This window comes from Diceros bicornis, chromosome 23 (genome assembly GCF_020826845.1).
Source record: "Diceros bicornis minor isolate mBicDic1 chromosome 23, mDicBic1.mat.cur, whole genome shotgun sequence".
Classification (NCBI taxonomy): domain Eukaryota; kingdom Metazoa; phylum Chordata; class Mammalia; order Perissodactyla; family Rhinocerotidae; genus Diceros; species Diceros bicornis.
Window position 1 is genome coordinate 55437327 of NC_080762.1, and position 14845 is coordinate 55452171.

Below are 14845 nucleotides of genomic sequence, written 5' to 3' on the forward strand. Positions count from 1 at the left end.
TTGGAAAGGATTATCCCTACCTGAGGGACTCCGCTCAAGCTTCATAGTGACTGAGCAACCCATTTTACTGGTCAGGTACTTCGACAAGTCTACGCTGTTTGGCCAGTTTTACAACACTCACGTTGTGCCTACCACCCTCAATCCTCTGGTTTAGCTGACCACACTAATGGCATTATTAAGACTTAATTGGCAAAACTTGTAGAGACCTTCAAATGCCTGGGCCAAAAGCACTGCCATTGGTCCTTCTAAATCTCAGATCCACCCCCTTTAGAACTCACAAACTCTCACCCTTTGAGATAGTCATGGGACGCCAAGTGCACTTGGCTTCTGCGTCTTTTGACCCACAGCTGATAAAAGGACATACACTCCAATATTGCAAAGGCCTAATTGTTTTTATTAAAATTAACCATGTTTTGGTAATCTTTTCACAGTTTGCTTCAGGGAGACAAAGCCCTTAAGCATCATACCTTGCAACCTGGAGATTGTGTCTATTGGAAAAGACACCTCCAGAAGGACTCTCTTCAACCTCATTGGAAAGGCCCCTATCAGGTACTGTTAACCAACCCTTGTGCCACAAAACTCCAGGGAATAGACTCTTGGATTCACGTGACACATCTAAAGAAAGCACCAAACCCTGACTGGTCCTACACATCATCTGGTGACCTGAAAGTAGAGTTCCTGGTATTGAGGCAGATGATATGTGATAAAGCAGCTTTCCCAAGATGTCCAGACCAGGCCTATTGGAAGTGTGTCTGCCAAACCTTTGATGATGACATAATGCTGCAGATGATCTCCAGTGCTTATGATCATGAAAACATATGGACTTTAGAAAAGAAAAATGCCTAGGAGTTTTCCTATCCTTGTTACTCAATTGTGGCCTCAATAGATTTCCAACCTGTGCACTTTCCCTCCGACAGGACACAGAGGAAAAGCCCTTCCTGGCATGGAATGACCAAAAGCTGCTGAATCTAGAAAAACCTGACTCTTGATCAACGAAGCTTTTAGAGAAAGACCGTGATCAAAAGCAGAAAATGACAGGGCCAGCCTGGTGGCACAGCAGTCAAATCCTTGCCTTCTGCTTTGGCAGCCCAGAGTTTGTAGGTTCAGATCCTGGGCATGGACCTACTCACTGCTCATCAGGCCATGCTGAGGTGGCATCCCACATAGAGCAACTAGAAGGATGCACAACTATGATGTGCGGCTATCTGCTGGGGCTTTGGGGAGAAAAAACAAAAAGAGGAAGATTGGCAACAGATGTTAGCTCAGGGCCAATCTTCCTGAACAAACAAAAAAAGAAGCATCTTCTCCCAACTTAAAAAAAAATGGGGGGAAGCCAATGTCAAATTAACAAAAAACCTCATTAAATTGGAATTGGGAGGCCAAATGGGGAGCTCTCACACCTTATGTCAAGTGCAGAGTCCAACAGGAAGAAGGAAGACTTCCTCTTCTTGATCGGCGTAAAGCTCAGCCAATCAGAGACTGCCCCAACCCAGTCACGTGAAAAGCCACTACACCTGAAACCCTCAGTTCCTCCAGTGGACTGTTCATAGTAGTCCTCCCAACGTCCTCTTCTTCTCTCTAAAAGAGGTCTCCTGCCTTGCTGCTGGGGGACTCACCCGCAGCTTACCATGGTTGCAGAGAGCGCACTTGCAATTCTTTGCTGATCTTGAACAAACTCATTTTTGCTGGAGTAATAACTGGCTATTTGTTTCAGGTCAACAGAAGCAAGATAATAGGATTAGCCAAGTCACATGATCTATTCTTTACTTTAGGACAAAAGGGTCATCCATCACACAACTCACTTAAGGTTTATATCTGCACTGTGAGTGGAAGTTTACTTATTTTAATCAGAGAAAAGTCGCGGTTTTTACAACCCCGGCAAACAGTGCCAATCCCACCAGGCTCAAGCTCCCCGGTGTGGTCTTTTAAACACGCCAGTCCCTTCGAAGAAGTCTTCCAGGTAACACAAAAACCTGTCTGGCGCCGAAGCCTCTCAGTCAGCGGCTCTAGGGACACGGCGACAACGGCGGCCAGGGGCGTGCGTTCAGACGTGCGAGCTAGAAGGTCCACTGCCATGACAACCAGAGCAGGGCGCAGGTGGGCGCCCACGGAAGCCCGGCGAGCGGGGCGGCGCATGCGCTAACGTACCTCACGCTCGGGGGCTGAGGCCTTCACTTTGTCGTCACAGGGCAGATGGTCAGGCTGCGTCCGCCTCTTCCCTCTCCCTCCACCGTCGGCCTTTTCCCTTCCCCTCCATTCTCCCTCTTCCCCTCCCCTAGTCCCTCCGTCTCCTCCCTCCCGCAGGCCCCCGCCCACCCCCACTTCCGGTCCGCGGCCGTCGGCGGAAGGGTGCCCCGCCTCTTCCGCCTTGGCGGCGGCGGTGGCGCCTGCGCGTCCCCTGTCAGGGTCAGCTGGCGGGTTCCCTGGGCCGTCCACCTGCGTGTCGCGGAGCCGTGCCCGGGGGTCGATGGCGATGAACTATAACGCCAAGGATGAAGTGGACGGTGGGCCCCCGTGCGCCCCTGGGGGCGCCGCCAAGACCCGGAGACCGGACAACACGGCCTTCAAACAGCAGCGGCTGCCGGCCTGGCAGCCCATCCTCACGGCCGGCACGGTGCTGCCCACCTTCTTCATCATCGGCCTCATCTTCATCCCCATCGGCATCGGCATCTTCGTCACCTCCAACAACATCCGCGAGATCGAGGTGAGCGGAGGGCCGGCGGGGCGCCTGCCTCGCCCCGGGTGGGCGCGGGCCCCTCCCCGCGTCTTGGCTCCCCTCCGCCGTTGCTGCGTCCTCTGCCTGCGCGTTTCCTGAGCTTGGGGTCTGTCCACGCGTCCTCGTGCTCGCCGTTCACACGGTTGGAGGCGGAATGAACGTAAACGCGGAGGGCGGGGCGCGGAGAAGGCCCCTTGAGTGGGCGCTCTGTGTGGTTCGGTGGGGGATTTTCGCCTCCAACGGAGGTTAAACAAAAGAGAAGTGGGAAAGTGGAAGTTCTATCTAGATGTAGCTCCAGGACAGTTGACGTGGTTAGAGTGCCATTACCTGGGTGGGGATTATCGCAGGACGCAGAGATGAACACCTTGGCCATTGTTGGGAAAAGGACCCGGAGTCATAGAGGTATTGATGATTTTTTGTGAAGTTGTCGTATCTTACCAGGTGACATCTTAGGACATGTGACCGAAATGTGCACAGTACCTTTCATTTTGAGGTAATAGGTGATTTTAGTTGTAGGGCATGATAGAGGTAAAGGTAACCGGAAACTTCAATTCCGATTTTGGTTTTAGGCTGTGTTTATTAATAACCATGCCCTACATTCACCCTAGTCTTTTTTTTCCCCTAGATTTTAAACTTTAAAGAAAAGAGTCAGTGACCACACACAGGATAAGTCGCATTGTCTACTGAGCATTTTACTGATCAAAGACATCACAGAAACGGGGAAGCATCTTGATTTCTGTCAGAGCAGCAATCATGGTATCGTGATCCATCTGCAGTGGTGAAGATAGGTTGATCCTAGAATGTAAATACTTTGTATGGATGTCCAGCATTAAACGTCTGCTCATCCTCGTTTCTTGAATATCTGAGGGTATTTTTGTCTGTTTGAAAGAGCAGGAACTGGCACTAAGTTCTCTTGATTTCTTCTGTTCTGTAGCAGGTTATGTCATTTTTTCCCTCTAATTTTATTAAACACTTTTAAATTTATGCATGTGCTTTGATAGGGCTTTCAGCGTAGTTTCATTTCAGCTATAGGAATAGGCATAAAGATAACTGTTTTTCAGTTTAATTTACAGTTACCTCTGAAAGCAAAATCAATATATTTTTTAATTGTACAGTGCTCATTTCGTTATTAATAACAGTAATAAGAATAGTATCTATAGTTTTTAAACCTTTTACTAAAAATTTATTTTCAGTTTAATAACTAGAGAAAGTGTCACAGTATGTTTTTTCAGCATGTATTTTTATCATTTTTTTCTCCCTAATGGTACTTAATATGTAGTACTTCTTGTTCTCCCAGCCACACTAGGATCACACATATCAGGATATGAGCAAAGTGGGGTAATGCAAGGACCGTGGGCTGTAGGCTGGAGTCAGGCAGAGGTGGCTTTCAATTCCAGCTCAGCCACTAGCTAGCTCAGTTTCTTGGAAAACTTAGTCTCTCTGAGCCTGTTTCCACACCTGTAAAATAGATAAATAATGCCTATCTTGTAAGATGTGAGAATTAGAAACAATATAGTAGATTAGATTCCTGGCACTAAGTTTGTACAATGAATAGTTACTGTTATGATGACTAGTAATCAGGAGTAGGGAAATGGGGTCAGAGGGATTGATAGTTGCTAGTAAGTTAGAAGAGTATTTTAAAATTGAGACGGAAACCCAAAGGTAGATGTCTTGATTCCCAGCCTTAACCTTTGACATTACACTAGGGGCCTTACTGCGATGTTAGTGAAGTAGAAGAAAATAATTTAACTTAGAAATTTGATCATCTTATTTAAACTTCTTAAGATATTAGGATGAACATAGCAGTAATTTGGAATTTTATGTGGTGGGTATTTAGATGAACATAGCAGTAATGTGGAATTTTATATGATGGGTATTTACTAAATTATCAGAATCAATGTCTGTTAATATTTACTATACTGTGAAAATAAATTCTTTAAAATTTTGAGGTTCTGAAATAAAATAAGGTTTTCACACTAAGTGGTTGGTGAAGTTGAAATTTCTTAAATAATTCTCATGTGTGTAATTCTGGTTTCAAGTTGCCTGAAGAGTCTGCTGCAGTTTGGTTTGGTTAAAAGGGCACTGAAGTTGGGGCCGGCCCGGTGGCGCAAGCGGTTGAGTGCGCGCGCTCCGCTGCGGCGGCCCGGGGTTCGCTGGTTCGGATCCCGGGCGTGCACCGACGCACTGCTTGGCAAGCCGTGCTGTGGCGGCGTCCCATATAAAGTGGAGGAAGATGGGCACAGATGTTAGCCCAGGGCCGTCTTCCTCAGCAAAAAAAAAAAAAAAAAAAAGAGGAGGATTGGCGGATGTTAGCACTAGGGCTGATCTCCTCACAAAAAAAAAAAAAAAAAAGGGCACTGAAGTTAAAAGAGTCCAGGCATTGGAGTTGAAGTCCCAGCTCTGTTACTCTCTAGTTTGTGGCATATTTTTAATTCTCAGTTTTTTTACTTGAAGAACCAAGATTCAGACTTGATGATCTCTAAGATGCTGTTCAACTGTAAAATTCTTTGACTTCCAACTTTAATGTGATTAAAAAAAAATGCTGCGTATTCAAATTGTATCACCTTTGGAACCAGAGGAAATGAAAATTAGGAATGATTGGAAATTTTGTACCAGCACTGACATATAGTTGTGCAAATAGAATCAAAAAATGTTTTTTTTATTTGCTTGTTAAATATGTAGGAAATTGGTTCTGGAGTTATTAGAAGAACCTAGGGAGCTTTCCCAAAACACACGTTTCCACTTGCTTTCCACCCTTTTTTGGCCGCTAGTTTAGTTTAAAGTGTGTTGAGGGTAATAACCCTCAAAAGTAAACGAGTAAGGAGAAGTTGTTGCCAGCATTCGCTTTCATACTATAAGTTGCTCACACCTCTTTGGCTTATTTCCTCATTTTTGAAAATTTTAAGAACTTTCATTGCTGTGTTACATCAGTTGCTAGGCCAAAGGAGACTTGTCAAGTCAGAATGCTTTTGTAATATAGCTTAAAGTGCTAAGATCAGAAACCCAAACTTTTTAGGTATAAAAATCAATGCGTCTTTACCCTTCTCCCAGAAATGTTATGCTAAAAAATTACTACTCTTGTAAAGCTCTTTGGACACTCTTGAAAAAGGTGTAAAAAAGGTATTTTGAAATTTTAATGTTTATATTTAGCAGTATATCTTTCCCCTACCCCCTTTTAGGTTTATATATCTTGTTTAGTTTTTAGATTTTCCATAATTTAATAAAATGCAGTTACTAGAAAACCAAAGTTGTTAATTTTATCATTTATAAGAAAATATTTTAAATATTTAATATCTCATTTAACACCGAGGTTTAATATCTTCATTTATTATTAGCAGCAAGGAATGAATATTTTCTTCAATTTGGCAATTGTAGGAGTCAGACACATCTTTCTACCACAAAGGTAATGCTCTTCTAGTCTAGGGCCCTCGTTGGTGAGGCTGAGATATTAATTGAATAGCACTGACTTGAAAAAGATAACGGGGTATTCTTAACTTTTGTGAAAGCATGAAGTTACATAGTTTTAAATTAATGGTTAGAATCAGATGGGGACATTTTTCAGAGTAATATTGAGTAAATTTAAAACCTAAGTATTTCCTTCATATTAATATTGCCAAAAGTGTTCAAAATACATTTTCATTAAATTTCAGTGGATTGGTACCCCCCCACACACATTTGATAGAGAAACCGTAACTTTCCTCTTCTTTACCTTATTATTTCATTTACCACCCTCAATTATTTAATCCTGGTTGTTTTCTGATAAAAATATGTTTTTATCTGTTTTTACTCCTGTGTAATTTGGATTCTTAGATTCTAAGATTTCTTACTAAGAGGATTAAATTTTTCTGCATTTACTATCTTTTGTTTATACTTAGCCTCTAGCTAAGAGTCAAGAAAGAATTAGTTTTGTAGACATGATTGTTAAAGATTAGGCACTTTATGTTAAGAAGTTTAAAGATTTTAATATTCAAATGAATTGCAGTTGCTTAGAAGCTGGCTCTTGGAAATTAAGAGGTTTGTAGTGTTAGTGTTTTGTTTCTCAAGTAACTTTAGTTCTTAGAGCAAGGCATGACAAAGTAAACATGGTTGGCCAGACTATTTTGTAAGGCCCCGGGAACTGAGAATGGTTTTACATATGAACGTTTGCAATTGATTAGATGATAGGAAACACTAACTTTGAACCCCAATTATGTGAAATGTTATCCCCCCAAAATAATTGCATTCTTATTAGTCGACCTGTGTTACCAGAAAATTGTACACAATTGTTATATTTTGCATTCCATCAATAAAAATTTGCGCAAATTAGTTTTCTCGCGTTATATAAGAACCTTATGTGTATCCTCGACCTTCCCTCTTGGTTTGCAAAGCCTAAAATACTTACTTTCTGGCCCTTTACAGAAAAGAATTCCTGCCCTTGACTTAGAGTTTTAAAGAAACATACTGGTAAATTTAGCATTTGTTACAAAAATAGTAGTCATTAATTTATACATTCTAGTCCTCAATAATCTTTCAAGGTAGTGTTACTGAACCAAAGTGGGTTTGCTTCCAGGTGAGTTAAAATAAGACTCCACCAGAGGTAGTTGTCGCATGAAGTAGGGTTTATTTGCAGCAAATAGGATGCCATGAGGAATCATTTCCAAAGTCGTGGTTCTCCCTGAGCACGAGACAGCAGAGGCCTTTTATTTCGGATAGGGAATGAATATTCAAAGGGAGAGGCAGGTATTCGCCTGCGCAGGCTCAATTGGAAAACATGCTTCCACGTACCCTGCAGGTTAGGTAATGAGGCCTAAGCTCCTTCCAGGGAGGAGGTCTTAGCGTTAAAAAGGAGGCAGAGGTTATCTCTTGGACACTTTTCGGCCCGTCTGCGCAGGTGGGGCTCTTGTGGTGGGGTTTGGATTGGTTCAGGGTGGTTGGCGTTTGCATCTCGTAATGTGACAAAAAAGAAAAAAATAATTTAGAGAAACAGCTAAATGCTTCCGAAACCTCCCTTGAGTTCCTCGGGGCAGTTAGTTGGTGACAGTAGGTATAATGATCCCTGGTAATTGCTTGTGTTCTTACTTCTTTGTGCAAATTTAATAGATATAAAATACCTTAGCTAAACTTACCATTAAACTTGGCTCAGGTAACAACGTTCTTCATTTCTTTGTCACAGTCAGATAAAGTTCAAGCAACCTAAAGAAAATTGCTTTTGAAATTTTTACTTTGGTTACCTTTTGTCTTTATTAGAGCCTCTAGAAAGGACTCCAGGTAAATTCTTTAGTGTGGAACGATCAGTTCAAAGGGGTACTTAAAATGCCATTTTTTAACTTAATCTAATTAATACTTAAAATGATTTACCTTCTTACTCAGCATTTTGTTGAGTGGCCTGTTTAGGTCTTGTATTGATTTCCTTTAAGACAGATTTACATTCAAAAATGGAAGTTTTCTAGCCCTTCTTATACAGTGTAAAAATTTCATGTCCTTCAGATTCCTCCTTTCCCACTGCATTAAATTCAGTTTGTTTCTTAGGAATAAGATGTATTTTTAGAATTACTAAGAAGAAATGCCAGTTTGATTTAGGGGAACAATTACAATGGTAGCAAAATAAAGCTGAGAAATATAACTCTTAAACTAATCTAATCATCTACATCTGTTCTGTTTTGCCTCTTGTTGTTTGTGTTTTGTTTTTAAGCTAATGGGCAGGTCTCCACCTTATCATTGTATTCTGCACTGTGCCTTGTATGCTGTTGACATTTAATAAGCATTAATTTTTAAAAATGAGAGCTCTAATTCCTCTCCCACATAGTAGCCTCTTTCTTTCTAGGATAAGTTATCTTTAGAATGAACTCTTTTTCCCCTACCTTTTTTGAGGTATAATTGACAAATAAAAATTGTATGTGTTTAAGGTGTTCAGTGTGGTGGTTTGATATACATTGTGAAATGATTGCCATAATCAAGCTAATTAACACATCCATCATCTTTCATAGTTACCTTTTTTTTTTTGGTGTGGTGAAAACAATTAAGATCTACTCTCTTGTCAAAAAGAGAAGAGAATAACAAGTGTTGGTGAGGTTATAGAGAAAAGGAAACTCTTGTGGAATGTAAGTTGGTACAGCCATTATGGAAAACAGTATGGAGAATCCTCAAAAAATTGAAAAATAGAACTGCCATACAATTCAGCAGCAGTCCCACTATTGGGTATATATCCAAAGGAAATGAAATTGGTATCTCAAAGAGAGATCTGCGCTCCGATGTTCACCAACTTTGTTTTTATACCCAGCAGGTTTTATTACAATATGGACGTTAGGTCAGGCCATCCTTGAATTTTAGCTGATAGAGGATATAGCGGTTTTTTGATGGTAAAACCTCATAGACTGAGTTGAATTTGTCAAGAGTTTTCGTCAACATTTGGGCATTTTCTGTATGCAGAGTGCTGCTCTGGACATAGTGGGCGATAGAAAAATGTTTGCGGACAGGGCCTCTTTTTTTTTATGCTCAATCGGAGAGCCCTTCTTAGGGAGCCTGGAATCTTTTGAGGGAGATGAGGCGTACACATAAAAGGGAAACTAAGCCTTGCTAGGTGAGGGGCTTAAACAGAATATGCCTTAGTAGTTCAAAGGAAGACAAGATCACATCTGTCTCTAATACCCATGGAAAGTTCTGTGGTGGAAGTGCGCTTTGAGCTGGAATTTGAAGGATAAATAGCACTTCTAAAGGGGAGGTTGGGTGCGTTCCAAGAAAGAAGATTAATATGAGCAAAGATGTAGTGGCAGGAAATCAAAAGGTGTATAGAGAAAATAGGAGTAAGGGCAAATAAGCCGGTGCCAGGTTGTACTTAGATTTGGGTATTTGGTAACGAATGTATTAAACCAGGTAAGTGACGTGATTGACACAGGGTGTGTCAGTTAGGATTGGGTTCAGCAATGAGTAATTAAAGATGTTCATTCTCATGTAAAATCCCTTAGAAACGCAGTCCCTGGCTAGGTATGGAGGCTCTGTTTTATGGAGTCCTCACTCTGTCTAGTTGACTGCTCTACCATTCTTAGGAACTGGCTCCAATGCTCACGGTCCAGAATGGGGGCTAGCGTTCTAATTGGCACATCCTTTTCCTGGCAGCAATGTGGAAGAAGGGATGAAGAACAAAGGGATAAAGGCCTTGTAAAAAAGGTTCTTGAAGTTGCTACATGCCACCAACACTTAGTAATAAGGCCACGCTAGCTGGAACAGAGGCTGGGAAATGTGGTCTTTACTCTGATAACAGGGTGCTCAGATAGTAACTGAGAGTTTTATACTGTGTAAGAAAGGTGGCACAGAAATTGGGGTGAGGAGTTGTTAGCAGTCTCTGCAACACAGGGCTGTACATAGGAAGATTTATCTGGTAGCAATGTGTTATGTTGGCTGGATAGGAGCTAAACCATCTGGATGTGAGAGTCTAGTAGTTTAGGCACTGAATAATGATTACATTTTTTGTGTGTGTGAGGAAGATTAGCCCTGAGCTAACATCTGTTGCCAGTCCTCTTTTTGCTGAGGAAGATTGGCCCTGGGCTAACATCTTTGCCCATCTTCCTCTACTTTATATGTGGGACACCTGCCACAGCGTGGCTTGATGAGCGGTGCATAAGTCCACAAGTCCATGCCTGGGATCTGAACCTGTGAACCCTGGGCTACTGAAGCAGAGTGTACGAACTTAACCACTACACCACCGGGCTGGCCTCCAATTTTATTTTAAAATATAATATTTTTTAAATTGACTTCTGTCTTTCTAAATTATCGTCTGGTGCATGTTACTCAAGATTATGGGAAGCAGCAGTGCAGTCTAATGGAAGAACAACTTTGGGGCTAGACAGATATGATTCTATCACTGTTATTGATTGATTTGTATCTTCCAAAAAGATGTTGAAATCCTAACTCCTAGTACCTGTGACTGCGACTTTATTTGGAAATTGAATCATTGCAGATGTCATCAAGTCCAGATGAGGTCATTCGGGTGGGCTCCTATCCAGTATGACTGGTGTCCTTATAAGAAGAGACAGATGTGTGCAGAAGGAAGATGATGTGAGGACAGAGACATAGGGAAAATCAGGTGACAGAGGCAGAGTGGAGATGACTTAGCTGCAAGCTGAAGAACACAGAGAAATGCTGGCCACTGCCAGAGACTAGAAAGGCAAGGAAGGATTCTACCCAGGGTCTCCGAGGGAGTATAGCCCTGCTGACACCTTGAAATCAGTCTTTTAGCCTCCAGAACTGTAAGAGAATAATTTCACTTATTCTAAGACACCCAGTTTGTGGTAATTTGTTACAGCAGCCCTAGAAAACGAATGCAGTCACATACCAGCTGTTTGGTTTTAGACAGTCATTTAACCTCTGAATGTCAATTTCCTCTGTAAAAGATTAAGAACAGTTCTGGCATGGAGTAGACATTTGGGAAATAATAGCTAGTTTTGCTATTGCTGTCCTTTCTTCAAAAATAATTTACATTTATATGTTACCGGATTCATTCATTATTCATTTCCAAGTGTGAGATTGAGGCTTACTGATTGAATTAGAAGTAAAAACTTTGTGTATGGTTCCCACTCAAATTCTTTAATTTATGGAAACATAACAGATTTCATATGACCCATAGAATTTTATTGCGATATAAAGGATTAAACTTGTTCTGTAGCTATAAGTTTAGAACTCAGCTTTTGTTTTTTTTAAATTAATCTTCAAAAATAAAATAGAGTGACTGAATTTTTAAAAAATTCGTTCAACTGCTAACTTTTAAGAGGCTCTAAATAATTTAAATATGGATTTTCTTTCTTTCTTCCACCCCCTTTATCTGATGAGCATTTTTGAGGGGAATTTTTATATATTGATGTATTACCTATTTAATAAAAAGAAAGCATTTTAAATACTTTAAAAAATGTTGTTCAGTACAAGGAGACCCTGCTGCCTTGCTGTGCCCCTTTTACCTCTCTCACCGTCACAGTCCATACCCGCCTTCCTTCCTACTAGGGCCTGGATTATACAGTTACTCAGTCTACAATCCTAGTAACCTCTGTGGAAAACTCAGTGATAGCCCTCATTTTTGAGCCTTGGGTAGGAAGGAATGTAACTTGCATTACTTCCTCTGAGGCAAGATCCTGGACGCCTGCTCAGCCTTTACAGCCTTCTCTTTTTGCTTAAGATCTCTCAGTGACAAAGGAGAGAAATTAGCTGCTGTGGTTGCCACTAGCATGACTCATAAAGCTCAAGTACCTGCTCTAGTCACCTGAGCAGGGTTAATGTCATGACCTTCCTACCCTCTGGCTGAACCCCCTAGCTGATGTCAACTGAATGAGCTTCCTTGCTGCTGCTGGTGTTGCTGTACCTCAGGCGTGGACCAGTGTCTGTGCGAAGGTGCTATCTCCTAAAGCTTTCAATGCTGCCATTACTAAGAATTCTAGAACAGTGCTGGAATGGCCCTCTCCACAGCTCTATCCACATTTTGTCACTTGGGCCACACTGTTCTAGTTTATAGTAGTTCAAAGTCACAAAAGCTACCCTTTAGCTTCTACTCTGGTTTTTGAGACCTAAATTTTCTTTATTAGTGATTGCCAATTGTTTTATAAATGGACACCGTAGAAAAATTAGATATGTTAACTGGAGAACCCCTGATTGATTCTCTATTTTTATCTCTAAGTCAGAGCTTTATTTTAAGTCCTAAATTCATGTATCTTTTGGATTTGTTCATGTGCTAAGCCCTCAATTAGAAATGTAGTTCCTTTTGGTACTGTCTATCTGTAGATAACATCCACTCATCAGCCCTCATGGAGAAATTTGCTGACTGCTGATTAGGTTATGTGTTCCCATAGTACCTGTACTTCTTTTATCAAGACATCAGTTTCATTTTAATGACTGTTTTCTGTGTTAGACTCTGAGCTCCATGAGGTTCAGTACTGGGCTGAGTCCCCATTGCCTAGAACGTACAGGCACTCAGTAAATATTAAATTAATGAATAATTATTTTATGATGGGGCATTCAGGAAGAAATGAAAGTCTCATTTTCTAGACTTTTTATTTATTTATTTTTGTGAGGAAGATCGGCCCTGAGCTAACATCTGCCAATCCTCCTCTTTTTGCTGAGGAAGACTGGCCCTGGGCTAACATCCATGCCCATCTTCCTCCACTTTATATGGGACGCCACCACAGCATGGCTTGCCAGGCGGTGCGTCGGTGCGCGCCCGGGATCCGAACCGGCGAACCCCGAGCCGCCAAAGCCGAGCGCGCGCACTCAACCCCTTGCGCCACTGGGCCAACCCTTGTAGGCTCTTTGTAAATCTGTTCTTATACAAATATTTGATTATGTTAGCCTCCTCAAAAATCTGTCCAATTCCTTACTTCCTGCAGGTCATTTTTAACACTCAGGGTTACTTAACTTTCAGAGACTTTCTTGTCAGTAGCAGAAACCAACTCTGGGTAGTTTACACAAGAAAGGAATTTATTAGAGGGAGATTGGGTAGCTCTCACACAAAATGCATGGGAAGTCTAGAGTATCAGGTGTGGAGACAGGTGGGAAGTGAAGGAAGTTTGGAAGCAGAAACTGGTTCAGATGCCACAGTTGCCGCCGAGGTCTCCCTGCTAGACTAACGCAGTGGCTGCAAATCTAATCCCGCCCGCTCTTGTCTTGGTCGTCCAAGATTCAGTGACTTATATGGAGATTTAGTCATCCAGACTCAATCAAGATTGATCCAGATCTTATGCTTTTGTACTGGCTGCCTAGGGTTAGGGAGAGGGAGGGCTTGTTTACCCCTTTGGCTTCTGAAGTGGAAGATGGAGCCCTGCCTCCCTCCAAAACTCTCAAAATGGAGAATTCCACAATACTTGGAAGTGTGTTTGGATGCTGGGCAGCTTAATAACAACAAAAATCACAATTATCCCCCAGAGATTTTTCTTCATTTTCATAATCTGGAGATTCTGAGTTTGTACATCAGAAAGGATGATATGTCCATTGTGTGAGAGGGCACAGTATGGTGGAAAGAGCATAGATTTTGTGGAAAGGCAGAGCTGGGTTCAGATTCTTGCTCATAGTTACTAGCTAGGTGATCTTGGGAAAATTACTAAACCTTCCTAAATGGCAGTTTCCTATGTATAAGGAAAATAAGAACAAACTTTGCAGGACTGTTGTACTTTTTAGCTAGGTGATGTGTCTTAAGTGCTTATGTGTAATGTCTGGCACTTAGTGTATGTTTAATAAACAGTAGCCAGTATAGCACGGCGTATCATTATGGCTCCAGTTTACCCTCTTAGCCTTGTCTCATTTCCTTCCAACATGAAGACTCTCCACAAATCCAAAGTGTTGATGCTCATTGTCCTTAAATGTGCCTCTGCTTTCTACCTTCTTGCTTCTCCATGTGCCCCCTCTTTTCTTTGTTCGTTCTTTTATTTTTTGTGGCTCAGTTCAAATCCTTTTTTCTTCTCAGTAAGAAAATAGTGGTCCATCTAGTACTTATTGTCCTCTTTACCATTCACTTTGGCACTTAGCATTTATAGTAGTTTTCTTTGTGTTCATGTGCTGTCTTTGATAAAGTAGTCTTCTAGAGGGCAAGGGTGTTACCGCATAAAGGGCATGATCAGCTCACCGCAAGACAAAAGCCAGTCATTAAGAGGCAAGATGGTAGTAGAGAAAGGGCATTTTATTAAGCCATAAGCTGGCAAATCAGAAGATGGGGGGACTAGTGTCCTAAAGAACCATCTCCAGGGGGGCACAGAATCTTGAAGCAGTTATATAGGCCAGTGGGTTATAGGGGAGGGGGTTAGGAATATTCAGCCTCTGGTGTTAACAGACTAGGAGTGCCACACCAGATAGGCTCTCTGTGCTGGGGTCATCACATTCCTAAGGAACTCAAAAGAATAAAGTTACCGTTTTATTGCAGCTGGGAGGTACATGCACAGCAGGGGTCATAAAATCGATGGAGCAGTTAGATCTCTTGGAGGGTGCATATCCTGCAGAGTTAGTCAGTCAGAGGTGGTTCAAAGTTACAATATGGTTTCTTTTCTACAATCTGGCTTCCCTTGTGTCAACCTTGTGTTGAGCTGGTATGGAGGGGACTGACTGTTCTTGAGTAAACAGTTTAGTAGAAAGCACATTGGGCTTGGAGTCAGAAATCGTTGGTTCTAGCCCAGCACCAGC

The 14845-nt window shown here is 41.8% G+C and overlaps 1 protein-coding gene across 1 annotated transcript in view; it reads left to right on the forward strand.

The window, feature by feature from the left end:
* The first annotated feature begins 2392 nt into the window (after positions 1 to 2392).
* Positions 2393 to 14845, forward strand: part of TMEM30A (transmembrane protein 30A) — a 30809-nt gene continuing 18356 nt past the window's right edge. The window contains exon 1 of the mRNA XM_058566762.1: positions 2393 to 2704. Within this exon, the coding sequence (XP_058422745.1) occupies positions 2468 to 2704 (237 nt within the window). The 5' untranslated portion in view covers positions 2393 to 2467. The remainder of the gene's footprint in view (positions 2705 to 14845) is intronic.